Raw genomic sequence first — 26,124 nt, forward strand, 5'->3', positions numbered from 1 at the left:
ATCATATTTGTTCAAAAATTTACTATATATACTTTAAATTTTAAAAAATAAATTTATTTATTATATACCATTAGAAAATATCTATCATATTCTAACCCAAATTTAAATAGTTGTTGTCAACAATAATTATATAGTTCTTTTTTTATTTTATAAAATTTATAATATAGATATACATTGAATATTTTTCTATATATTTTTTAATTGTGATAAATTTAAATTTTAAATATATATTTTAAACTAAAAGTATCAAAATTAAAAAGTTAATATAATAATAAAATATTAGTAGATAGAATCGAGATAATATATATATATATATATATATATATATATATATATATATATATATATAGGGTAAATTGAATTATTACCCTTTGAACTTTTGACGAAGTTTCACTTTACCCCTCGAACTCCTAAAATGGACATCTAGTACCCTAAACTCTAATATTTCGTTCATGTTACTCCTTCCGTCAGTTTTCCATCAAGCTTTGTTAACTGGAAACTGACGGAAGGGGTAAAACGAATGAAATATTAGAGTTTAGGATGTTAGATGTCTATTTAGGAGTTTCGGGGGTTAAGTGAAACTCGCCAAAAGTTCAAGAGGGTAACAATGCAATTTACCCCAACTATAAATTATTTTATTATAATATGTTACTTATGGATTGACCACTAAACCTCAAGTTAGTGATCATGCTTGATTTTGAATTTATGTATATTTTTTATCCTAAAATAAATCATACCATAATTTATCATACTTTAGAAGCATTGTTCTAAAGTATTATAAAATATTATTTTATATTTTTATATTAAACCGAAATGAAGTACAAATATTTTATTTTAGGCTACAATAAAATTACATTGCATAATTTCATAGGAAATAAGTGTATTTTTTAGAACAATGATTCTAAAGATAAAGGGGACAAACGAGTACTACAGAAAATTAACTGAGAATTAAAATCTCTATATCCGAGTGAGAACACCTATTGTAAATCAACCATATTAGCGAGTACACCAGGACAGCAGAGTGTTCGAGCATCATAGGTAGTTAGTATCGCACTTTTCTTATCTTTAAGCCACTCTAATTCATTTCTTTCGCTTTTATTTTATTACAATAAAATGTAGAATAAATTATGGTATAATTTATTTTAGGATAAAAAATATATATAAATTCAAAATCCAGCATGATCACTAACTTGAGGGTTAGTAGTCAATCCATAAGTAACATATTATAATAAAATAATTTATAGTCAAGAGTCCTACCGGGTAAATTGCACTGCTACCTCCTGAACTTTTGGCGAGTTTCACTTAATCCCCCAAACTCCTAAAATAGACATCTAACACCCTAAACTCTAATATTTCATTCGTTTTACCCCTTTCGTCAGTTTCCGGTTAACAGAACTTGACGGAAAACTGACGGAAGGGGTNGAGGAACTATCGTTATGTTATTTATTTTGTGTACGAAAAAAAAAGAATTTTGAAGTAGGTCTGTCGATAGACCGAAATTTGAAATACGTGCTTTTATATATAGTATAGATATATATAGGTTAGGGTTACTATATTCTTACGAGTATAGAGCCATTTGTACTAATAAGTTTTCGGCCGTTGGATAAAAGGATGTGCAGTTAGGATGATAGTAATCCCCGATTTAGGATGATAGTGTGACGCCCCAACTTTCTAGGGCGTCACCCATCTTAAGACCACTCCCGTCCTAGCACGCTTAACTCTTTTAACCTCTTGGGTCTAGCCACCGCCCAAAATGTTTAAGCCTGGTTAAGAGTTTTAGCCCTATTATATCTTATATATAGGACTATCTGGGGTCTCACAGATAGTGGTCCCCTAGGGTTGAGTGGGTGATTGGTTGAATAGTATGATCTAACGGATGAAAATGGTCAAATGTGTAGATCTAACAGGCGAAGACTTATGAGTACAAAGGAACCTATACTCATAAGAGTATAGTAACTGTACTCTATATTTATATATGTATGTATGAATATGTGTGTGTGGAATTGAGTTCCTATGCTTTTAAAAGTACCAAGTTATTGGTGCTTGTAGGTTTTCGGCCTTTGGATTAAGGGATGTGTGGCTAGGATGATAGTGGTCCTCCTAGGGTTGAGCGGGTGGTTGGTTAAATAGTACGATCTAACGGATGGAAATAGTCGAAGAAGTAGATTTAACAGCAGAAAACTTACAAGCACCAAGTGCTTTGTGCTTTTACAAGCACCATAGCCAGCCTCTATGTGTGTGTGTATATATATGTATATATGTATATGTATATACTTGTGTATGTATGTATATGTATATACATATATATATATATATATATATATGTATACATATATATACATATATAGAATTGAGCTCCTATGCTTTTAAAATTACCAAGTTATTGGTGCTTGTAGATTTTTAGCCATTGGATTAAGAGATATGTGGTTAGGATGATGTTGGCCCCCTAGGGTTGAGTGAGTGGTTGGTTGAATAGTATAATCTAATGGTTGAAAATGATTCGAGGAATAGATCTAACGGTAAAAAGCTTACAAGCACCAAGTGCTTTGTGCTTTTGCGAGCATCATAGCTGGACTCTACATATATATATATATATATATATATAGAGTAGGGCTACTGTGCTATTAGGAGCACAGCAGCCCTTGTGCTCCTAAGTTCTTAACCGCCCATCAAATTTGATGGGTGGTTAGGGTGAATGGGAGAAGATAAATTAGAGAGAAATTCAAAGAGAAGAGAAATTGAGAAACCCAATTTTTCTTCTTAATTTCTCTTCTCCTATTCACCCTAACCACCCATCAAATTGATTGGGCGTTAAAACATATGAGCACAAGGGCTGCTGTGCTCCTAATAGCACAATAGCCCTACTCTATATATATATATATGTATATATGTATATGTATGTATATATGTATATATCTATATATATGTATATATATATGTATGTATATATGTGTATATATATAGAATTTGGCTGAAATGCTTGTAAAAGTACCAAGTTATTGGTGCTTGTAGGTTTTCGACCCTTGGATGAAGGGTTGTGCGGTTAGGATGATAGTGATCCCATTGGGTTGAGTAGGTGGTTGGTTGAATAGTACGATCTAACATATGGAAATGGTTAAAGAAGTAAATCTAGCGGTGGAAAACTTGGTAGCACCAAGTGCTTGGTGCTATTAGAAGCACCCCAATCGGACTTATATATATGTATATATATCCATATATACATATGTATGTACATACATACATACACACATACATATATATGTGTGTGTGTGTGTGTGTGTGTGTGTGTGTGTGTGTGTACATACATACATACATACACATACATATATGTGTGTGTATGTATGTACATACATACATATATATATACATATATATATATATATATATATATACATATATATATATATATACATATACATATATATATATATATACATATACATATATATATATATATACATATACATATACATATATATATATATACATATACATATACATATATATATATATACATATACATATATATATATATATATATGAGTCCGACTACTATACTCTTATGAGTACGATCGCCTTCGTACAAATAAGTCGTTTTCGATTATAGAGTTTCCGAATCGACGATCCATATCGTTAAGCATTATTTAGAGCATTTAAAATATCTAGAAATCAAATTTTATAATTTTTCGATATCATTTACCTTACGATCGAAATGTCACAAAATTTGACAATTTTTAATGGCCGGTATAGGATACTTGCTAGTTTAATGGTGTAAAAGAATTGGAATAGGTTGAATTTTTGATAGAAAATTCTATTCACTACCTAAATAAAGATCGATTACTTCGATCTTAAATTGATGGATCCGATCATTCATTTTTAGGACATTGTTCGATTTTGACCGTTCATTTTCATGCTTGCTTGATGGACTTTATTTTGATTTAAAAAAATTACGAAATTTATTTTTTAAAAGTTTCAAATACTCTAGATCATATTTAATGGAGTGGATCGTCGATTCAGAAGTTCCATCATTGAAAACAACTTATGAGTACAAATAGTTCTATACTTATAAGAGTATAGTAGCCCTACTCTCTCTCCCTCTCTCTCTCTATATATATAGAGTCCGGCTATGGTGCTTTCAAAAGCACCAAGCCCTTGGTGCTTGTAGGTTTTTAGCTGTTAGATCTGCATTGTTGACCATTTACACCTGTTAGATTATACTACTCAACCAACCACCCACTCAACCCTAGGGGGGCCCACATTATCCTAACCACACATTCTTTAATCCAAAGGCTGAAAATTTACAAGCACCAATGTCTTGGTACTTTTAAAAGCATAGGAGCTCAATTATATATATATAGAATTAGGCTACTATACTATCTATAGTACCGGAGCTCCAGTACTATAGTCTTGTTTTCGATTTTAGGGTGTTCAAATTAATGATCCACACAGTTAAATATGATCTAGAGTATATGAAGTTCTTAGGAATAAAATTTTAGTTTTTTTCGACATCGTTTACTTAGTAAATAAATTATGTCAAAATGGACGGTGAAAATTGAATAATCTCTAAAATTTGAGTATAGGACTTTTAAATTCAAGATAAAAAATATTAACCTTAATCTAGAAGTTTAAAGTATTTTCTATCAAAATTTGAAGAAATTTAGATTCTTCTACACCGTTAACCTCCAACTCGCCATAGTAGCCATTGAAAATTAACAATTTTGAAATGGTTTGATTATAAAGTAAACTATGTTGAAAAAATATAAAATTTTATTTCTAAAAACTTTAAATACCCTAGATCAGTTTTAACGGTGTGGATCGTTGATTTGAACACCCTAAGATCGAAAACGACACTATAGTACCGGAGCCCCGGTACTATAGATAGTATAGGAGACTAGCTATATATATATATATATATATATATATATATATTGTTCGGCTACTATACTCTTATAAGTATAATCGCCCTCGTACTCATAAGTTGTTTTCGATGATAGAGCTTCCGAATCGACGATCCATACTGTTAAACGTTATCTGGAGCATTTAAAACTTCTAGAAATCAAATTATATAATTTTTCAACATCATTTACCTTACGATCAAAAGGTCAGAAAATCGACAATTTTTAATGGCCGATATGGGATACTTGCTAATTTAACGGTGTGAAAGAATCGGAATCGGTTGAATTTTTAATAGAAAATTCTATTCACTACCTTGATAAAGAACAATAACTCCGATCTTAAATTGAAGGATTCGATCATCCATTTTAGAACATTGTTCGATTTCGACCGTTCATTATATGCCCGCTTGATGGACTTTATTATGATTTCGAAAAATTACGAAATTTATTTTCTAGAAGTTTCAATTACTCTAGATCATTTTTAACGGAGCGGATCGTCGATTCGGAAGCTCCATCATCGAAAACACGAAGCTCTCTATACTCATAAGAGTATAGTAGCCCTACTATATATATATAAATTAATATATATATATATAGTATATATATATATGAGTTGAGCTAGAATACTTGAAAAGCACCAAGAGGTTGGTGCTTTTGAGTTTTTAAACCTTGGATGTGAGAGAAATATATGGTTGGGATGATGGTGGTAGGTGGTAGTAGGTTGAATAGTGTTTGATCCAAGGCTATTAGTAATTAAGGAGTAGATCGAGGGCTAGAAACTTAGAAGCACCAAAGGGTGATACTTCTAAAAGTATTCTAGCTCAATTCATATATATAATATATTATATTATTATATGTATATGTATATATATATGATGTGTATAGTATATACTATATAATATTATATATGTATTATATATATGTGTATATATATATATATATCTGTATAATGTACTATATATATATATATATGCTTGTGTGATGTGTGTGTGTGTGTGTATAATATATATAGTATATGTATATATATATACTATGTGGTGTGTATATATATATATGTATATGTATATATATATTATGTGTGTATATATAATTACTATATATATGTAATGTATTATATATATATGTGTGTGTTTATATATATGATGTATATGTTATATATATATATGTGTGTGTATAGATATATATTGTATGATTGTATATATATATATTATGATGTTGTGTGTATATATTTGATATAATGTATATGTATATATATATATATATATGTGTATATATAATATGTATATGTATGTATGTATATATATGTACTGTATATATATATAAACATATAATATATATTAGTATAGTATATAATATATATCGGATAAATTATAGATATTATATTATATATATACACGTATCATATGATAGTATTGTTATGTACGTATAGTATGTATATATGTATGTAATGTATATATGTGTGATTATATATATACATACCAATATATATTATAGTGTTATATAAATATATATATTATATATGTGTTATATAATAATAATATGTTGATGTATATATATATATACTATATTATATACACTATCTATTTTGTATTATTACGCTCATATACATATATAGAGTAGGTCTTGTGTGCTATTAAGAGTACGGAGGCCTTCGTGCTCCTAAGCTGTTTTTGATGATGGAGCTTCCAAATCGACGATCGGCTCCGTTAGACTTGATCTAGCATATTTGAAGTGTCTAGAACATAAATTTTTCGATTTTTCGATATTTACCTAGCGATCGAAAGGGTTCAAAATCAATGGCTAAAAATAAAAATCTCATAAGAAGTGGTGGTATAGCACTAAAATTTTTGATTAGAAATATTGATCTTGCTATAAATAGTATAAAGAATTTTCTATGAAAATTTCATCTGATTTGAATACTTCTATACCATTAAACTTGCAAATGATATAACATCAACCATTAAAAATTATTGATTTTGAAGCTTTTTGATCGCTAGGTAAATGATATAAAAAAATTACAAAATTTATTTTATAGATACTTCAAATATGCTAGATCAAGTCTAACGGAGTCGATCGTTGATTCAGAAGCTCCATCATCGAAAATGTATTAAGAGCACGAAGGCCTCCTTGCTCCTAATAGCACACAAGACCTACTATATATATATATATATAGAGCTAGGCTGGTATACTATCGGCAGCACAGAGGCCTTCGTGCTACTCTCCGTACTACCAAGTTGTTTTCAATGATGTGCCTTCCAAATCGACGATCGGCTCCGTTAAACTTGATCTATACTATTAAAAGTATTTGGAAACTAAATTTCATAATTTTTCGGCATCATTTGGTTAGTGATCGAAAGGTCTCAAAATTGACAATTTTAATGGTAGATGTGATGCGTTTGTGAATTTAACGGTGTAAAACAATCCAAATCTGATGAAATTTTTATAGAAAATTCTTTTCTCTATTTAGAGTAAGATCAGTACCTCTGATCTTAAATTCAAGTCTTTTATCATCTTTTTTTATGAGACTTTTATTTTCAGCTGTTCATTTTTAGACTACTCGTTTGATAGGTAAATGATGCCGAAAATTATAAAATTTAGTTTCCAAATACTTTCAATAGTGTAGATCAGGTCTAACGGAGCCGATCGTCGATTTGGAAGGCGCATCATTGAAAACAACTTGGTAACACGGAGGCTTCCATGCTTCCGATAGTATAAAAGCCTAGCTCTCTCTCTCTATATATAAATATATATCCTCCTATGCCATTTTCGATTATGGAACTTTCAAATTGACGATCAGCTCCGTTAGACTTGATCTAGCGTATTTGAAGTATATAAAAAATAAATTATGTACTTTGTTCGATATCTTTTATCTAGTGATAGAAAAGGTTCAAAATCAAGTCCAACTACACCCTAAGGCACTGTTTGGTTCGGGAGCAAGGGAGAAATAAAGGGAATAACTGAATAAGGGCTTTATTCCACCCTTTGTTCCCAAACAAAAAGAATATAATTCTTATTCTCTTCTTAATGGGTTTCCTAGGATGACCCGTTAAGAGGGTGTAATTGTTGTTCCACCCTTCTGATGGAATAACAATTTCTTCCCTTTATATCTCTACTAATTTAATAATAAAATATTACTAATTAATATATTATATATTATTTTATTAACTAATTAGCGAGATAAATAATTAACCACTTGATTTACTACTATAATAAATATTTAATTAACTATTTGAGTAATTAATTTAAATTATTCATGATTAATTAGCTAATTAAAAAATTAATTATTTAGTATGTTTATGCAATAACCAATATTTATATTGATTAATTAATTAATATTTTGACCAATATAACTAATTAACTAATTAACTAATTAATTTATTAATTTATTAATCTATTAATTTATTAGTTTAATTTGTTAATTTATCAAATTATTTAGTTAGTTAATTTATTAATTAACGGTCAATTAATGTCCTAATTAATTTACTAATTGATAGTTATGATTATATAATAGTATTCATTATTAATTAATTAAGTAATTTGTTAAAATTATTACTTAATTAATATTTTTATGTTAATTAATTACATAAAATATTATTATTTAAAAACTGTAATTACTTTTATTCCTATTGTTCCTATCTTACTATCCAAATACTATTTTNTTTTATTCCTATTGTTCCTATCTAACTATCCAAATACTATTTTTCTTATTCTCAGAAATAATCCAATTTTCATCTAAACGTAAAATTGGCCTTATTCCCGCTTATCCCCATAGTTGTACCTATTCTAGGAATAATGAAAAAAAAAACTTATTCCCGAACCAAACGATACCTAAGCAAATGTACTTCCCTGTATCTGGTTAGCTACTATATATGGAAGTGTGGATGTTATCTCTGGAAGTGTGGATGTATATATATATATGTATGTAGTGTATCGTACATGGTCCGTGTAAATGTGTGCTGGAAGTTTAAACTCTGATAGCCTTGTTTTACGCCTGTAACTGTGTTATCATCCTTTTTCACCATCTTCATCTATCATCTGCTGAATGTGTTTTTGGCTTAATTGCAATTGCAGAAGTTAGTTGAAGGATACTTGCTTGGAGCTGCTCGCAGAAGTAACATATTTGCTCATATCCTGATATGGCATCTTCAGGTGAAGTCTTTTATTTTAGCGACTTATGTGAACTTTCAAGCTTCCTAGTGTTTGTTATGGCAACTCATATTTTGCCGTTTTATACTGCTCAATCTGATGAGTACAAGAGGCTGCATTAGATTTTTCTACTTAAAGAGTTTTTGTGACATTTGCTTGGAAACTGTATGTTGCAGGGCGAGTCTTGTGATCAGGAATCTGGAAAGGAAGTAGCTGTTCCTAAGGTAATGGATGATACGTTAACGGAAGATCTTGCAAACTTCATTAAGCTAAGCATCTATGCAAATTCTTTATAATTTAGACATGTCTCGAGATGATTTTGCTACCTAGATAGCTTTTTGTTGTCTGGAGCCCTATTGCCGGTAATTTAAGAATTCAAATTTTCTGAATAAACTTTGTATTTATATAATGGCATCACTATGCTCTCTATTAGCCCAACATCCTTCTCATCTATTATTTGTCGATTGGCTAGTTGCGAATCAATCCAATAATATCTATTATCTTCCAACTCGTGATTGTATTATCAGTAGTCTCCATCCGTATTATATTCGAGGTTTGTCTGCTTCAAGCATCTGTTACCTAATGCAGTTGTTCATTACTATATATTATCAATTTAACTCTCACTTTCAAATTTTTTGTTGGATGAAATGCAAAGATAATTGGCAGTTTGTTCGACATACAATGTTGTTTGAACGACTTTGACTCTTTCTTAGTAGAATCTTGTTGTCTAAGATGATTCTTCATTTACTTGAAACATTCTTTTTTTTGTTGTTTTTACAGCATGTCTAATTGTTATTGTGGCATTAGATTTTATTTTCTCGATATCACAGTACTAGCCTGTTGTGTAGTCTTTCTGGTAGAAAATGAAATTCAGATTTTAAATTAATTCCTAGCTTTTGTTACTGCATGGGCCTTGGTTCTATTTTGTTTTTTTTCTTTCTAACAGAGTAATTCCTTCCAAGCAATGCTCCCTGCTGTAAGAGAGAAAATCATTGCAAGTTTCACTCCTGAGGCTCGTGATTTGTTTGAAAGAGAGTTTAGATTTTTCGACAAAGTCACGTCTATTTCTGGTGTTCTTTTTCCTCTGCCTAAGGAAGAACGCAGAGCCGGTATTAGAAGGTACTTCCTGTTGTCGGATATCGTCAGGCCTCTCATTTATTTAAGATTTATGTACATGTATCATAATTATCTGTTTACATGTATATTTCTGCAAATTCTGAACTTTCATATATACCCTATTCAGAAAATCATTTTTCTTATACAATCTAACTTATCCCTATGAATTGGGTGATTCCCCAGCTTAAGATTATTTCCATAAGAAACTGCACTTTCAAATGGCTTATACAAAACATTTAAATTCTACAGGGGTGCATATATGTAAGAAGACTAATTTTGCAGGGGTGTATATGTAAAATTTCCTTTATGTAAAATTTCCTTTGTTTTATTACTTAGTGCACTTGATGCTGATGGTCGAGCCAGGAATCTTGGTAATATTTGGGAATTTTTGAAATTTCAACTTTGTTATGCAGGGAGTTGGAGAAGATTAGCGTTGAGGGTGATGACCTCTATTTACCCACTGCGCCAAACAAGATTGTTCGAGGCATTCAGTTGGATAGTGGAATTCCCCTTCAATCAGCAGCAAAAGTTCCTATAATGATTACCTTTAATGTGGTGGACAGAGACGGGGATCCCAATGATGTAAAGCCACAGGCTTGTATTTTTAAGGTAAAGAAGTTTTCTCTTTAGTAGTGAAGTCTACATAATCTGCTTTTCCTTTAGTATCTTCTCTCCTTTGTAAAAGCTTTAGTCGAAATTCGTTCTTTTTTGAACCTGATCCTTGTTTCAAAAAAAAAAGCAATAAATTATATGACAAATAAATTAAATAAATTTAAGTATTAATTGACTTAATTTAGCTTTTAATTTTATCAGTATTTTTAATTTTCTAACGCAAAAATAAATTTTTTGATGTGCCTTAAAATTTGTTTATTAAGTTCGATTTTGTTCCCTTAATTTACCAAAAATTTTGCTGTGCGACAAATTTTAATAAAATAATTTATGAAAAATATGGATGTCTGTTGTGGAAGTGAAGGGCACGGGCAAATACGGGGGGTGCGAGGGGCTTCGCCCTCTACGGTATGGATCGTATATTGGTAAACAAAAAAAAATAAATTATAATTTTTTTGACTTACCTAACAAGTAGCTTTTCGATTTGCAATGTCCTTGAGGAGTGTGGGATGCTTCGTGGTATCCCAAAGAACAAAACAAAAAGACAAAAAAAGCAAAATGCAAAATGCAAAAAAAAAAAAAAACAATGTGCCCGCACAGCACAGTGCCGTGGCACCCTATATAATAGAGCCGGCTAATGTTGGCTTTCAAAGCACCAAGCACTTGTGCTTGTAGGTTTTTAGCCGTTAGATATGCATTGTTGACCATTTACACCTGTTTAGATTATACACTCAACCACCACTCCCTCAACGCAGGGGACCCACATCATCCCTAACCACACAATTCTTAAATCCAAGAGCTGAAATTTACACTAGCAGCCAATTCTTGGTACTTTTAAAAGTCATAGATTCAATTAATATATATTACGAATTTAGGCTACATTACTATCATAGTACCGAAGCTTCCAATAGTATAACTTGTTTTCGATTTTAGGGTTTCAATAATGAATCGCACACAGTTCAAATATGAAATCTAGAGTATAAGTAAGTTCTTAGGAATACAAATTTTAAGTTTTTTTCCCCGACATCAGGTTACTTAATAAATAAATTTTGTCAAACCCGACGGTGAAATTGAATAATCTCTAAATTGAGTATAGGACTTTTAAATTCAAGATAAAAAATATAACCTAAATCAGATAGTTAAAGTATTTTCATATCAAAATTTGAAGAACATTTAAGATTCTTCTACACCGTAAAATCTCCAAACTCGTCATAGTACCATTGAAAATTGACATTTTGAAATGGTTTATTATAAATAAACATGTTGAAAAAATATAAAAATTTATTCTAAAACTTAAATACCTAAAATCATTTAAACGTGGGCGACGTTGATTTGAACACCCTAAGATCGAAAACGGATCACTATAGTACTCGGAGCCCCGTACTATAGAATTATAGAGACTAGCTATATAATATATATAATAATATATAATTATATATATATATATATATATTATAGGAGTCCGGCTACATACTTCGTTATAAGATGACCCCTCAGTACTCATCAGTTGTTTTTGATGAATAGACGCTTGCCGAATCGACGATCCAATACTGTAAACGGATCAGATCAGCATGTTAAAACTTAAGAAAATCAAATTATATAATTTTTCAAACATCATTTACCTTACGATCAAGAAGGTCACAAATCGACAATTTTTAAGGCCGATATGATACTTTCTAAATTTAACGGTGTAAAAATCGAATCGGATCGGTAATTTTTATTAAAAATTCTATCACTATGACCTTGTAAAGACAAAATCCGATCTTAAATGTGAAGGATCCGATCATTCCATTTCGACCGCTTTATTTTATGTTCCCGCTGATGGACTTTATATGATTTCGTAAAAATTACGAAATTATTTTCTAAAATTTCGGAAAACACGAAGCTCTACATATTACTCATAAGAATAAGTAGCCTTATATATATAATATAAGGCTAGCTATAAGTACCCTATTCTATTATATATATATGATGATATATATATATGGATTGAGCCTAGAATACTTTGAAAAGCACCAGAAGAGTGTGTGCTTTTGAGTTTTTAACATTGGATTGCGAAGAAATATATGGCTGGGAATGATGGTGGTAGTGTAGTAGTGGAATAGTTTGATCAAGTCTATTAGTAATTAAGGAGTAATCGAGGCTAGAACTTTAAAGCACCAAAAGGGTGATACTTCTAAAAGTTATTCTAGCTCAATTTCTATATATATATATAATTATATATATTAATATATAATATGTGGTGTGTGTATATTATATATATGTATATAACACGTATCTATGTTATTATGTACTGTACCGTACATACAATATACATATATAAGTAGCGTTCTTGTGTGCCTATTAAGAGTACGGAGTGCTCGTGTCTAAGCTGTTTTTGAGAGGAGCTTCCGAATCGACGCATCCGGCTCCGTTAGACCTTGACTCTAGCATATTTGAAGTATCTGAACATAAATTTTTCGATTTTTCGATATTATTACCTGGCGATCGACAAGGGTTCAAAATCAATGGCTAAAAATAAAAATTCATAAGAAGCTTGGCTATAGCACTAAAAATTTTTGATTAGAGATAATTGATCTTGCTATAAATAGTATAAGAATTTCTATGAAAATTTCATTTCTGATGAATACTCTCATACACCAGTTAAATTGCAAACGATATACATCAACGCATTAAAAATATGATTGAAGCTTTTTGATCGGCTAGGTACAATATATAAAAAAATCACAAAATTATTTTAATAGATACTTAAATATCTAGATCAATCTAACGGAGCCGATCGTTGATTCACGAAAATTGTTTTTAAGAGCACGAAGGCTCCTGCTCCTAATAAACACACAAGACACTATACTAAAATATATATATAGCTAGGTGGTATACTATCGGCAGCAGGACGGACCTCGTGTGCTACTCTCGTACTACCAAGTTTTTCAATGATGGTTCTTCAACATCGACGATCGCTCGCGTTAACTTTGATCTATACTATTAAATATTTGGAAACTAAAATTTCATTTTTTTGGCATCAATTTGGCTAAGTGATCGAAAGGGTCTCAAATTGAAACAATTTAAAGTAAGTGGTGCGTTTTGAATTTAGCGGTGGTTAAAACAATTCCAAATACTGATAAATTTTATATGAAAATTCTATTCTCTATTTAGAGTTAAGATGGTACCTCTGATCTTAAATTCAAGTCTTTTATATTCATTTGTTTATGAACTTTTATTTCAGCTGTTCATTTTAGACTACTCGTTTGATAGATAAATGATGCCGAAAATTATAAAATTAGTATTCAAATACTTTCAATAAGTGTACGATCAGGTCTAACAGGAGCCATACGTCGATTGGAAGGCGCATACATTGAAAACAACTTGTAACCGGAGAGCTCCGTCCGGCTTCGATAGTATAAAAGCCTAGCTCTCCTCTCTCTACTATATATTATATAATATATAGTAATACTCCTAGCCATTTCGATTATGGAACTTCAATTGACGAATCAGCTCCAAGTTAACTTTGAATCTAGCGATTGAAGTATATTAAAAAATAAATATGTACTGTCGATATCTTTTATCACTGATTGAAAAAGGTTCAAAGCAAGTCCAACACACCCAAAGCACTGTGTTGGTTCGGCGCAGGGAGAAATAAAGGGGAAATAACTGAATAAGGGCCTTATTCCACCTTTGTTCCAAAAAAAAGAATATAATATCTTATTCTCTTCTAATGGTTCCTAGGATGACCCGTTAAAGGTGTAATGTTGTTCCACTCCTTCTGTGGAATAACAATTTCTACCCTTTATATCTCTACAATTATAATAAAATATACTAATATAATATTTATATATTATTTATTAACTAATAGCGAGATAAATAATTAACCACTTGATTACTACTATAATAAATCATTTAATTAACTATTGGTAATTAATTAAATTATCATGGATTATATAGCTAATTAAAAAAATAATATTTAGTGTGTTTATGCCAATAACCAATAATTTATAATTGATTAACTCAATTAATATTTTGACCAAATAAACTAATTAACTAATTAATAATTAATTATTAATTATTAATCTTATACATTTATAATTATCGAATTATTTAGTTAAGTTATTTATTAACTTAACGGTCAATTAATGTCCTAATTAATTTACTAATTGATAGTTATGATTATATAATAGTCAATTCATATATAATAATTAAATTAATTTGTTATAAATTTATACTTAATTGATATTTTTATGTTAATTAATTATATAGAATATATTATTAAAAAACTAATATACTTTATCCTTATTGTTCCTATCTTACATATCCAAATATACTATTTTCTTATTCTTAGAAATAATCCAATTTTCATCCAAACATAAAATGCACTTATTCCCGCTTATCCCCATATTGTCCTATTCTAGGAATAACGAAAAAAAAAACTTATTCCCGAATCCAAACGATACTAACAAATTACTTCCCTGTATCTGGGTTAGCTACTATCTATGAACGTGTGGAGTTATCTATGAGTGTAGATGTATATATTTGATATAATGATTAGTGTATCGTTCATGGTCCGTGTAAATGTTGCTGAAGTTTAAACTCTTGATATCCTGTTTTAACGCCTGATATATATATATATATATATAGAGTCCGGCTACTATACTCTTATGACTTACGATCGTCTTCGTACTCATAGGTCGTTTTCGATGATAGAGCTTCCGATTTTCGATGATAGAGCTTTCGAATCGATGATCCATACCGTTACACATTATCTAGAGTATTTAAAATTTCTAAAAATCAAATTTCATAATTTTTCGACATCATTTACCTTATGATCAAAAGGTCATAAAATTGACAATTTTTAAACGGTCGGTATGAGATACTTGCTAGTTTAACAGTGTAAAAGAATTAGAATAGGTTGAATTTTTAATAGAAAATTCTATTCACTACTTAGATAAAGATCAATAACTCCGATTTTAAATTGAAGGATCCGATCATCCATATTTAGGGCGTCGTTCGATTTTGACCGTTCATTTTATGCTCGCTTGATAGACTTTATTATGATTTTGAAAAATTAGGAAATTTATTTTTTAGAAGTTTCAAATACTCTAGATCATATTTAATGGAATGGATCGTCGATTCAAAAGCTACATCATCGAAAACAACTTATGAATATAAAGGGCTCTATACTCATAAGAGTATAGTAGCCCTACTCTCTCTCTCTCTCTACATATATATATATATATAGAATTGAGCTCCTATACTTTTAAAAGTACCAAGTTATTGGTGCTTGTAGATTTTTGGCCATTAGATTAAGGGATGTACGGTTAGGATGATGTGAGCCCTCTAGGGTTGAGTGGGTTGTTGGTTGAATAGTATAATCTAACAGTTGAAAATGATCAAAGACGCAAATCTAACGGTAAAAAATTTGAGCTGGAATGCTATCGGTAGCAAACGGGCTCCGTTGCCACCCATTTGTTTTTAATGATGGAGCCTCCAAATCGACGATCGGCACCGTTGAAAATGATCTATACCCCTTGAAATATCTAGAAATCAAATTTCATGCTTTTCCGATATTGTTCTCTTGTCCATCAAGTGGGCGTAAAAATGAACGGCTGAAAATGAATATCCTCTAAAAAATGATGATAGGAATTTTATAATCAAGATCGAGAGCATAGATCTTTTTCTAAATAGTTTAAAGAATTTTCTAACAAAAATTTAATTGATTTGGATAGTTTTATACCGTTAAACGAGAAAATGCCTCATATCTACCATTAAAATTACAATTTTTGAAATCCTTTGATCATTAGGCTAATGATGTCGAAAAGATTTGAAATTTGGTTTCTAGACACTTTAAGTGGTATAGATCATGTTCAACGGTGCCGATCGTCGATTTGGAGGCTTCATCATCGAAAACAAATGGATGGCAACGGAGCCCGTTTGCTATCGATAGCATTCCAGCTCAACTCTATATATATATATATATATATATATATATAATTTCCTACTATTTTATCATTCATTCGTGGTACTATGAAATTGTGAGATATTTATGCATGCTTAATTTCCTACTATTTTTCCATTCATTCGTGGTACTATGAAATTGTGAGATATTTATGCATGCTTTTAGGCTTTGCTGTTATGACCTCTTAAACTATGCGTGCTTGGTTGCTTGTTGCTTCTTTGTCTTTTACCGCTGTGACACATTGACACTTAGGGCACATCTATGAGTTTGAGAATCATTATTGGTTACCTTGTGTTTACTATTATATTAGCTGCTGTGTGGGAGTCTGTTTGCTCTTGTTTATCTCTGTTTTCTTTGAGTAGCATAGTTAATGGCTTAAAAAATTTCAGTATTTGGAAATTGAAATGTGTGGTTAGTCTATCTACTATTCTGATGCAGTTTAGTTTCTGAACTTACTCATATATTGCAATTTCATGCCTAACCAATTAAAAAATCTGCATTATGCGATCCTTTCCTATAGAATTTCCTTTTTAACCAGTTTTCCAGTACAATGCAGCAAGTCAATTTAAGAACTGGTAAATTGGTCATTTACTGGAAAAAATTTGCATTTTTTATGGCCAGGGCTGGAATAATAGATGAGAAATTTCAACTTTAGGAATAAAGTCACCATATCAGGATTAGTACAGTAACTGACCGTACATTTTAGTGTTGGAAATTGTTTAGCCTTGTAACACTTTTATTGTCAGCAAATTAGGTTTTTTTTTTGAGAGATAGGTAGCACGCTACCCGCTTCGTTTATTTCATTTATTTAGAAAAAAAACTTAGCTAGAAATGTGAATCAATTAAGATTCGAACTTGGAACCTCGGGTACTAACCACCAAGCCCTTTGCCACTTGCTCTAGGGACGGTCAGTTTGTCAGCAAATTAGTTGATATCAATGTACTAAAGGTATATCTAATAAAGCTACCTCTAGTCAATTAGAATGGATTAAGCAGACCATTGATCCTTTTATTCAAACTATTGACTACATCTTTGATTACTGATGACTTGTGACTATGTGTTTTCTACTCATGCAGGTTGTTCCTAATACAAGGAGCAGAAACCAAATGGGTGAAACCACTGATGGTGGGTTGTATGAGATTTTCCAGCAAGATTATGGCCCTGTGGGTTCTTCATCTTTTGAAGCTGCTCGTGAAATGTTTATGATCAGCAGTGCTGGTTATGCTGTTGCTAGCTTATTACTTCAACCAAAGGATCGGCATAATGGAAATCTTCTTTTTGACAAGTATGGTTTATTTTTCTTCTTTTCTTCACTGGCTAATAGAAAGGGCATTTGTACGTATGCAACCATGCAAAGTCATTTATCTACACATATCTCCCTGTAAAATCAATTACAATATATGCCCTTTAAAAACATTTTTCCCTATGTTTATACCCTTGTATATACAAAATTCTCCTCTGTACAGAACTTTCTCGAAATGGCTTTCCAACTTAAGGTGAGGGCATTTATGAAAGAAACTGCACTTTACAGGGTATAAATATAAATTCAGTTTTTACAGGGGTAGAGTCATAAAGATATAAATAGATGACTTAGCAGAAATATATCTAAAACCTCAACTGGAAAACAGTTAGGGCTCACGCCATCATATTTAATTTTCAGCCAGGGAAGGCTAGTTCATATAGATTTTGGGTTCATATTGGAGACTTCACCAGGGGGAAATATGCGATTTGAAAGTGCGCAGTTCAAGTTGAGTCATGAAATGACTCAATTGCTTGACCCTTCTGGATCGATGAAGAGTGACACCTGGAACCAGTTTGTCAGGCAAGTTATTCTTTATGATTCATGCTAAGCTGTATGTTGGGTCCTGATGCATGTGATGACTGCAGAAATTTGTCAATGCTTCTTTAGGTTAATCAATAGAATGATAGCTGCTTATTTCTTACAGTAGAACACTTCTTTTTGAGTAGTTCAGTTTGCTATTTATTGATTAGCATGATTTATGTCTATTGGCAATTCATGTTTGATACACCACATATACTTATTATTGTAAAGAGGAGCAAATCTTGCACCCAAATCGAATTTGTTGATAGGTTCGCTTGATTTAAGTTCTAATGGCTGACCAAACTTTCTAGGTTCTCTTAGACTAGCATATTGTTCACTAGTGTTTTAAATAGCAGCCATTATTATAGCGGATTTTATGTACTATTGCTACGCCGTAATCTCTAAAACGAAATTTAGCGGATCGGGTTCATAGCGGTTGCTTTAGCGGCATAGGGCCTGCTAAAGCGGCTGCTATAAAGTGGTTGGAAAGCGGGCGCTATGACCCCAAAACTTAAAAAAGTGCAAATGGGTTAAAGCATTTAATTGAGTCGAGTTCTCAAGTGGATGACCATAATACCTCTGGTGAAGGAGAAGAAGAATGTCTTCCCGTTGAAAAAGATTTTAATCATTTACCTAAATGTCCTTTTTGATATCCATTTATAAGTTGTTTAGATTGTTAATGGATTATAGATTTTTGAGTTTTATGTCTTTTTGGTTTGCTTAATCGTAATATTTTAAAGTTAATCTTAATAGATAATGACATTAAATATATATATAGACTTGCAATACTAAAAAAAAAGGAACGATTAGTTTGTCTTTTCTTTAAAATTGTCTTTTTTGCAAAATTATATGTATTTTTTATACATATTGAGTTTGTTTTTATGAAACCCGCTATGGGTTTATAGTAGGGCTGGCAAATGAGCGAGCCGGCTTGCGTTCGACTCGATATTTGGCTCGCTCGAGCTCAACTTGAAATTAAATAAGCCGAGCTTGAACAAAAAAAAAGGCTCGAAATTTATTTCAAGCTGAGCTTGAGTATTGCTCGGCTCGTTCGAATTAGGCTCGAAAAGCTCGAATATATATATATATATATATATATATATATATATATATATATATATATATATATATATATATATAGTAGAGCTACTATGCTATCGGAAAGTAAAGAGGATCCGGTGCTTCCGATTTTTTGACCTGTAGATCAACCCCTTTAATCATTTCTAAACTTTGGATTAATACTATTACCTTCTAGGGACCACTCAACTCTAGGGGTATTGTATAATCCTAGAGGGGACCGCAATCATTCCAACCGTACAATTCTTGATCAAAGGGTCAAAAATTCGGAAGTATCCAATCCTCTATATTTCCGATAGCATACTAGTTCTACACTATATATATATATATATTAAAAAATATATAAATATAATATATTTTAATTATATATAGGCTGAGTGAATAACCTGAGTTTAGTTAAAATTGGGCCAATGTTATTGGTCCATAAAAACAAACCCAATAGACAAATAAAAAAGCAAAATTTCACTAAATTTATACTTTTTCCCTTTCTTTCTTTCATAGAGCTCTAAATTTTTAATTTGTTTCTCTCTCTCTTTTTCTTTGTCTCTCACCCTAAGTGGCCAAGCTTGAAGCCCTCCAAGTTACCAAGTAACAGCATATGTTCGCCGTTGCCTATCTTGCTATTAATTGTGTGCTTAAGAAAACATACAGAATATTTTTAAAATAAAAAATTATTATTTATATAAAATTTTAATTTTAGTTATATATGATTGGATAGTTTAATACAATATTTACTTATATAATTTATTTATTTTTGACCGCATAAATGAAAATGAATAATATGGAGATTGAAGGTGGAAGAGAAGACATGTGAGGCTGAAAAGATTAGATATTCAACTCATAAATTACTTTTCTTCATATTATAATATCATATTTCATATAATTATTTTGTACTTTGAACTATTAGACATATTTTTGTATCAAATTGTAGATAATGTTCTATACAAATTAAACTATTGATCGTACGATGTTGAGAATTTTAAGCGGCTCGTGTAAGGCTCGAGCTCGCTCGACTTGAAATTAGGCTCGCTCGAGCTCGGCTCGAATTAATTTCAAACCAAGCTTGAGCTTAAATTTAGGCTCGAAATTAATTTCAACCCGAATTTGAGCCGAGGTAAGCTCGCTCGAGCTCGGCTCGTTTCCACCCCTAGTTTATAGTGCCCTCTATGGTGTCCTCTATTCTCTTTCCGCTATGAGACCCTTCAAATACTATGTGCCCGATATCCGCTATTTACAACCTTGTTGTTCATTTTGATTCTTCTTATCACATAAAGAGAGCACCGTTGTAATACTACAATAATTAATCGAGAGGTTTGAGAGGTTCTGTTTTGATAAGATATTTATTTTATGCATTATTGGCTCGACTGGTAATCTTTGGATTAGATATAATTCGTATGTATTAAGTTGATAGTTACTGATCAATCACGTGATTATGAAAATTACTCAAGTAGAAACCATAAGCTGTTGCCAGTATATCACTACTGATATTATTAAGTAAATGTAACAGTGGATAGAAGACAGTCTAATTATTACATTTGTAAACTTTGCCATCATACTTTTGGAGTTAAATGTACAAATTATCCTTGATCATTGGACGAATTATGATTTAGATGCTCCTACACTTAAACTGCCTGTTCATAACTTAGATACCTAATGCTAGAGGCGTACTCACCATATAATAACTAGTAAAATTTAAAATTAACATTTCACCTATATTTTACTGGGAAGTTTGGTTTGGGCTCGGGAGGCACAAAGTGGTTTCTTAGATGATAATCATTTTGTGCTATGCAAATTTCCTAACATATGCCAGGAACTTGAATAGAAAATGCATGCAGGTCGGACAGTGGGAAGATGAGGTAACATCAGGGACTAAGTTGTATAAGTTCTTGTTTGAGTACCTTAGTATTTGTCTGAAATTGTTGGTAGATGAGAGACACGACAAACTTCTGCAAGTAAGAAGGATCACTGTTCTACAAAACAGTGCGTGCACCTGCACATTAGCCTCTGTGGTTGTTTGACCCCTCCTATCAGAGACTGCATCTGAATTAGGCATTGTCATTACATAATGACCATCTAAGTAAATAATCTCATATAATGCACTTTAAGCAAATAGAAGTAGGTTTAGTATAAGATGTCTATAATTAGCTACTGAAACAATTAAAAATAGTTTGATATTTCTAGCTTCGTTGATTTATTTTGAGTACTTATTCTTTTGTATCTAAAATAATATTCTTAAACAACTACTTTGAGAATAATGCACAATATTTTAAGCCAATAAAAGTACTATTTTTTCTATATTCATGTTATATTATACTATCTCCTCTCTCTCTCTCTCTCTCTCTCTCTCTCTCTCTCTCTTCATTTATCACATACGATTGATGTTTTCCCTACATTCTCTGCATTATGTTTAAACTAATGTGAATCTCATATGCACCTGTACACCATAACCACAAATGCTCTGTAAGGCCCCTCTGGCTGTCGACGTACTATTTTTGCTTTTTTCGGGCATTAAGACGGTTCAAGTAAATTCCACTTTTCTAGGATATAGTAAGTAACATCTTAATTAAAACTTCTATCCCGAAAGAATGGAATTATTGAAATATCATGATAATTAAAAAGTTGATTTTCATCAAGGGAAATTCCTATCCAATGTTCAGCACATATATGGTTAACTTATTTTGACTCTGAAATTGCCCTACATGAGAAATTTGAGGACCAAATCAATACCGGTTAAATTTTATCCTTTTGAAGTTTATATTTAATATTACTATTGTAATCATATTCAACTTGGTACCTTTTATTTGTGTCGTCTCAGTTTGTGCGTGAAAGGATACCTCGCGGCGCGGCGACACATGAATGGGATTATAACCACTGTGCTATTAATGGTGGACAGTGGTCTCCCCTGCTTTAGCAGGGGCGATCCTATCGGCAACCTTAGGAAACGATTCCACCCTGAGATGAACGATCGTGAGGCAGCTAATTTCATGATCCGGACATGTGTTGATGCTTACAACAAGTGGACCACTGCTGGGTATGACTTGATTCAGTACTTGCAGCAAGGAATTGAGAAATAGTTGCCGCCCTTTTATTTCTCTTGATTTTTATTGTAACATAGTGCAAGAAGCATTTCTTACCACTAATTTCTTTTCTCATGTAGTGTAATTTATTGAGGGGTTTCTGTTGTTTGAGGTTGAGAAATGTAGCAGGGTGTCAGACAAAAATTATAAAACATATGATGGGAATCGATTTAATATTATCTTTTTCCCGCGTCGAAAATTGGTATGCGATTTCGAACAGAACTATAGCTAATGAGGGCCATGTTGTGTTGATATTTTAGACTCGGATATCGAGTATGTAGTGAAAATATTGTGTTGTAATTTAATTACGGCATCATCGGTTGGCTACGCTTACGTTCTGCTTTTCTCTTTTTATTCTTTGCAACATCTAGTTCCATGCATTTGAGTGTGCCTGCTTGGCAGATAGTTGTGGATTTTGTTCGGCCACAGATAGGAAGTCGGTTGCAGATTTTTGTTTCATTTCTATGTTTTATTCCTTAGCCACTTCATATTTTTGATTTTTCCCTCTTGAGAATAGTTTTATGGTAGAATTTGGACATGTGATGGAAGTTGTTTTAAAAAGACTGTCCTGTGGTGTTATCTTGTTTCAGAATATCTTCACTTTCTGATGATCTGATTTGCCCAAATGGGAAATGCTCAGCTACACTCTACTCTCCTTCCTCTGGTTATTATATCATTATACTGAAGTAGTAAAATCATCTTCCATGTATGGTTGATAGAAGGCTGCACCGTGTCCTAGCACTTTTTCTGCTTACAATTCTGCACTATTTTCTGATCAATCAGGTTTCTGAAGCTTACCAATGTTGTCAAAAACTCTGTTCCATCGGTTGAAGTTAACATCAGTTGAGATTCTCTCTTAGGCATTGCATCAAATACATTCGGGGGGGTCTTCCTCCTGTGGAAGCCCTCCAGCTGCCGGCCGTCGCTAGTTCCTTGGGTCACCTTGTCTGCACTTGCATCACCTCCCCTCATGTCAGCACACTCTTCGTGCTCGCCTGCATCCGCATTGAACTCAATTCTCTCGCCTTCCACTGCAACAATGGTCGCGGGACCCGCCATGCTCTAAGATGCAGGCATTCAACAGGCGAAGAGGCAGGGTGGTGATGGAGAGGGTGATATAGGTTAATGTTTATACAAAAAAGGAGTGCTGTTTGGTCTGCAACCCTTCCCTTATAGGGTTGTAATCTTATAACTTAGCCCCTCTAAAAACTATAATTAGCATAGTAGTCTTATCATTCTCTCTCTTTTTTTTTTTAACTAAAAATTAAAAAAAGAGTTGTTTAAACTCTTTTTTTTGAGATATAAGTAGCACGCTATTCACTTCGTTTATTTCATTTAGAAATAAACTTAGCTGAAAATGTGAATCAACTAGGATTCGAACTTGAGTCTCGGGTACCAACCACCAAGCCTTTTGCCACTTGCTTTAGGAACAGTCGGTGAGTTGTTTAAACTCTTAAATCATTGGATTAGGGGTTGTCAAGATTGCAACCCTTTTGGGTCGTAGACTTACCATTTCACTTAAAAAAAAAAAAAGGGTAAATTGCACGTCTGGTCCTCAAACTATAAGGTTGGTGATACTTTAGTCTCAAACTATAACTTATTGTAATTTTTTATTCGAATTTTTAGTATTTTTACAATTAAGTCTTATAACTCAATTTAGTAGATTAAATATTAATACATCGTAAATATAGAAGTGATGTAGCAGTGTTGTAATTCATAACACACTAATAATTAAGACGCCCTATCATGTTTACATCAGCGATGTGTCAACTAAATTGGATTGTAGGACTTGATTGCAATAATTTTAAAAATTCGAGCCAAAAAAAAAAAAGCAAATTACAGTTTGGCTAAAAATGAAGCATCTAAAGTAGTACTTTCAAATAATAACGTTTTATTGTTGTTTGATTTACGAAAGTAATATAAAATTTATTTTATAAAAATAGGTTAGTAAAGTAAATTATAAATAAATCTCATATTTTTAACTTCGCCCCCAAAAATTTCTAAAGTCATCAAAAGTGGAGGCCTTCTCTAAAAGGTAATGTTTGGTCTTAATTTTAATTTTTGAATTTACTTTATTTGTTGAAGTTCAACCTAAACTTAAAGTGAATCATGAATTTAATTTCACATTCTAAATTTTATTTGTAAATTCAAATTCAACACAAAAATTTCAAATTCGGATCTGGGAAATAATGTTTATGTAAAAATTTTAAATTTGAATTTTTATTTAAATTTAATTCTAGTTTTAAAATTTAAAATTAATTTTGAATCTAAATAAATTTGCAATATAAATAACTTATATATAAGTTGTTTATAATTTTTTACTTTTTTTTACATATAATTAAACAATTGAAATCACAGAACTTTAATTTTCTATTTATCACCTTATAGCCCTCAGTTTTTTGAAAAAAATAAAAAAAAAACAATAAAATAATCTTGAATGTTCTAAGAGAGTAACATTCCATTTGGTGGTGAATTATTAGATTTTTGGGTGGTAGAATGAAAGCTAATTAAGATTGCGGCGTTCCACAGCTGGTTTTAAGAACAAGGTCTAGACAATAATTTTTAGGTGTTGGTGAATAGAAAGATAGAAGGAAACAATCAATTTACTGAAGCTCCACGTAACTGCGTATTTCACTGAATAAAACTGTTCAGTTAGATGAATGATTACGATGGAGCCTCTACCAAGTTAAATTGTAGTGCTCCTTTTGTCACATCACACTTTGATTTTGGAGGAAAATTTAATGACAAGGAATAATTCACCATGTCTATATATATACATCTGCTGGCGATAATTATATATTAATTAGTTCGCATATTTCGTTTTTGGCATGGTTGCTAATTTTACTTTCTGAAAAAACCTAGAGAATATCTTCTTATTACAATTGACGCACAAAGCAAATCTTACAAGCGGCCGCTTGGTGCTTGGAATATCCTATTTTGGCTAAGATTCTGTAAGCAATTATCAAAATTTAGGTGGGCGCGTGGGGGCAAAAACAGTATAAATAGACAAAAGTTTTGAAAAGATTTTATACCAAACAAAGAGATGTGTTAAGCCACCTCATAAGCTGACAGTGATTACACTGTCTTCTCAAAGTTTCCAGAATTACGAGATGAAATGCGACGTACCACTTTTCAAGAGGTCATCCATTTTAGAACTGCTCTGATACTTAGCATATTCAACCCTATTATAGCCGGATAAATAGGCTTGGCCTATTATATCTAATATATAAGGATCTCACAAGAAAATTTAGATATCAAAATAAGTAATTTGTGTGGCATTCAATAGTTTCAATTTGAATCATGCAGGAGTGCGCGAGAGCTTTATATATAGGTACTATACTAGAACTAATAATTTGCGCATATATAAATATTTTGGACCGGTTGTTTGGACTTAATAATTGTTGTACTAATAGATTGAGTCGTTAATTTAAT

At 31.6% G+C, this 26,124-nt stretch overlaps 2 protein-coding genes across 3 annotated transcripts in view; one reads left to right on the top strand and one right to left on the bottom strand.

Annotated features, from left to right (window-relative positions):
* Positions 1–23,019, top strand: part of LOC109708815 (phosphatidylinositol 4-kinase alpha 1) — a 69,258-nt gene extending 46,239 nt beyond the window's left edge. For both annotated transcript variants that reach the window (XM_020230653.1, XM_020230660.1), the window contains exons 19-25: positions 8,967–9,044; positions 9,218–9,265; positions 9,988–10,160; positions 10,571–10,766; positions 17,793–18,001; positions 18,377–18,538; positions 22,431–23,019. In XM_020230653.1, the coding sequence (XP_020086242.1) occupies positions 8,967–9,044; positions 9,218–9,265; positions 9,988–10,160; positions 10,571–10,766; positions 17,793–18,001; positions 18,377–18,538; positions 22,431–22,689 (1,125 nt within the window). In that variant the 3' untranslated portion in view covers positions 22,690–23,019. The remainder of the gene's footprint in view (positions 1–8,966; positions 9,045–9,217; positions 9,266–9,987; positions 10,161–10,570; positions 10,767–17,792; positions 18,002–18,376; positions 18,539–22,430) is intronic.
* On the bottom strand, positions 20,741–23,885 carry LOC109708821. The gene is made up of 2 exons (XM_020230675.1): positions 23,491–23,885; positions 20,741–21,655 (listed from the first exon to the last, which is right to left on the bottom strand). Exons 1-2 carry the CDS (start codon positions 23,749–23,751, stop codon positions 21,578–21,580), a joined length of 339 nt encoding a protein of 112 aa, XP_020086264.1. The 5' UTR covers positions 23,752–23,885; the 3' UTR covers positions 20,741–21,577.

Source organism: Ananas comosus, linkage group 1, assembly GCF_001540865.1.
Source record: "Ananas comosus cultivar F153 linkage group 1, ASM154086v1, whole genome shotgun sequence".
NCBI lineage: Eukaryota > Viridiplantae > Streptophyta > Magnoliopsida > Poales > Bromeliaceae > Ananas > Ananas comosus.

Excerpts from the sequence above, each read along its gene's own strand:
- LOC109708821 (XM_020230675.1), bottom strand. The coding sequence starts at position 23,751 with ATGGCGGGTCCCGCGACCATTGTTGCAGTGGAAGGCGAGAGAATTGAG. Across the intron at positions 21,656-23,490 it reads CAGAGTTTTTGACAACATTG|ATGCAGTCTCTGATAGGAGG; the intron begins GTAAGCTTCAGA and ends TGCCTAATTCAG.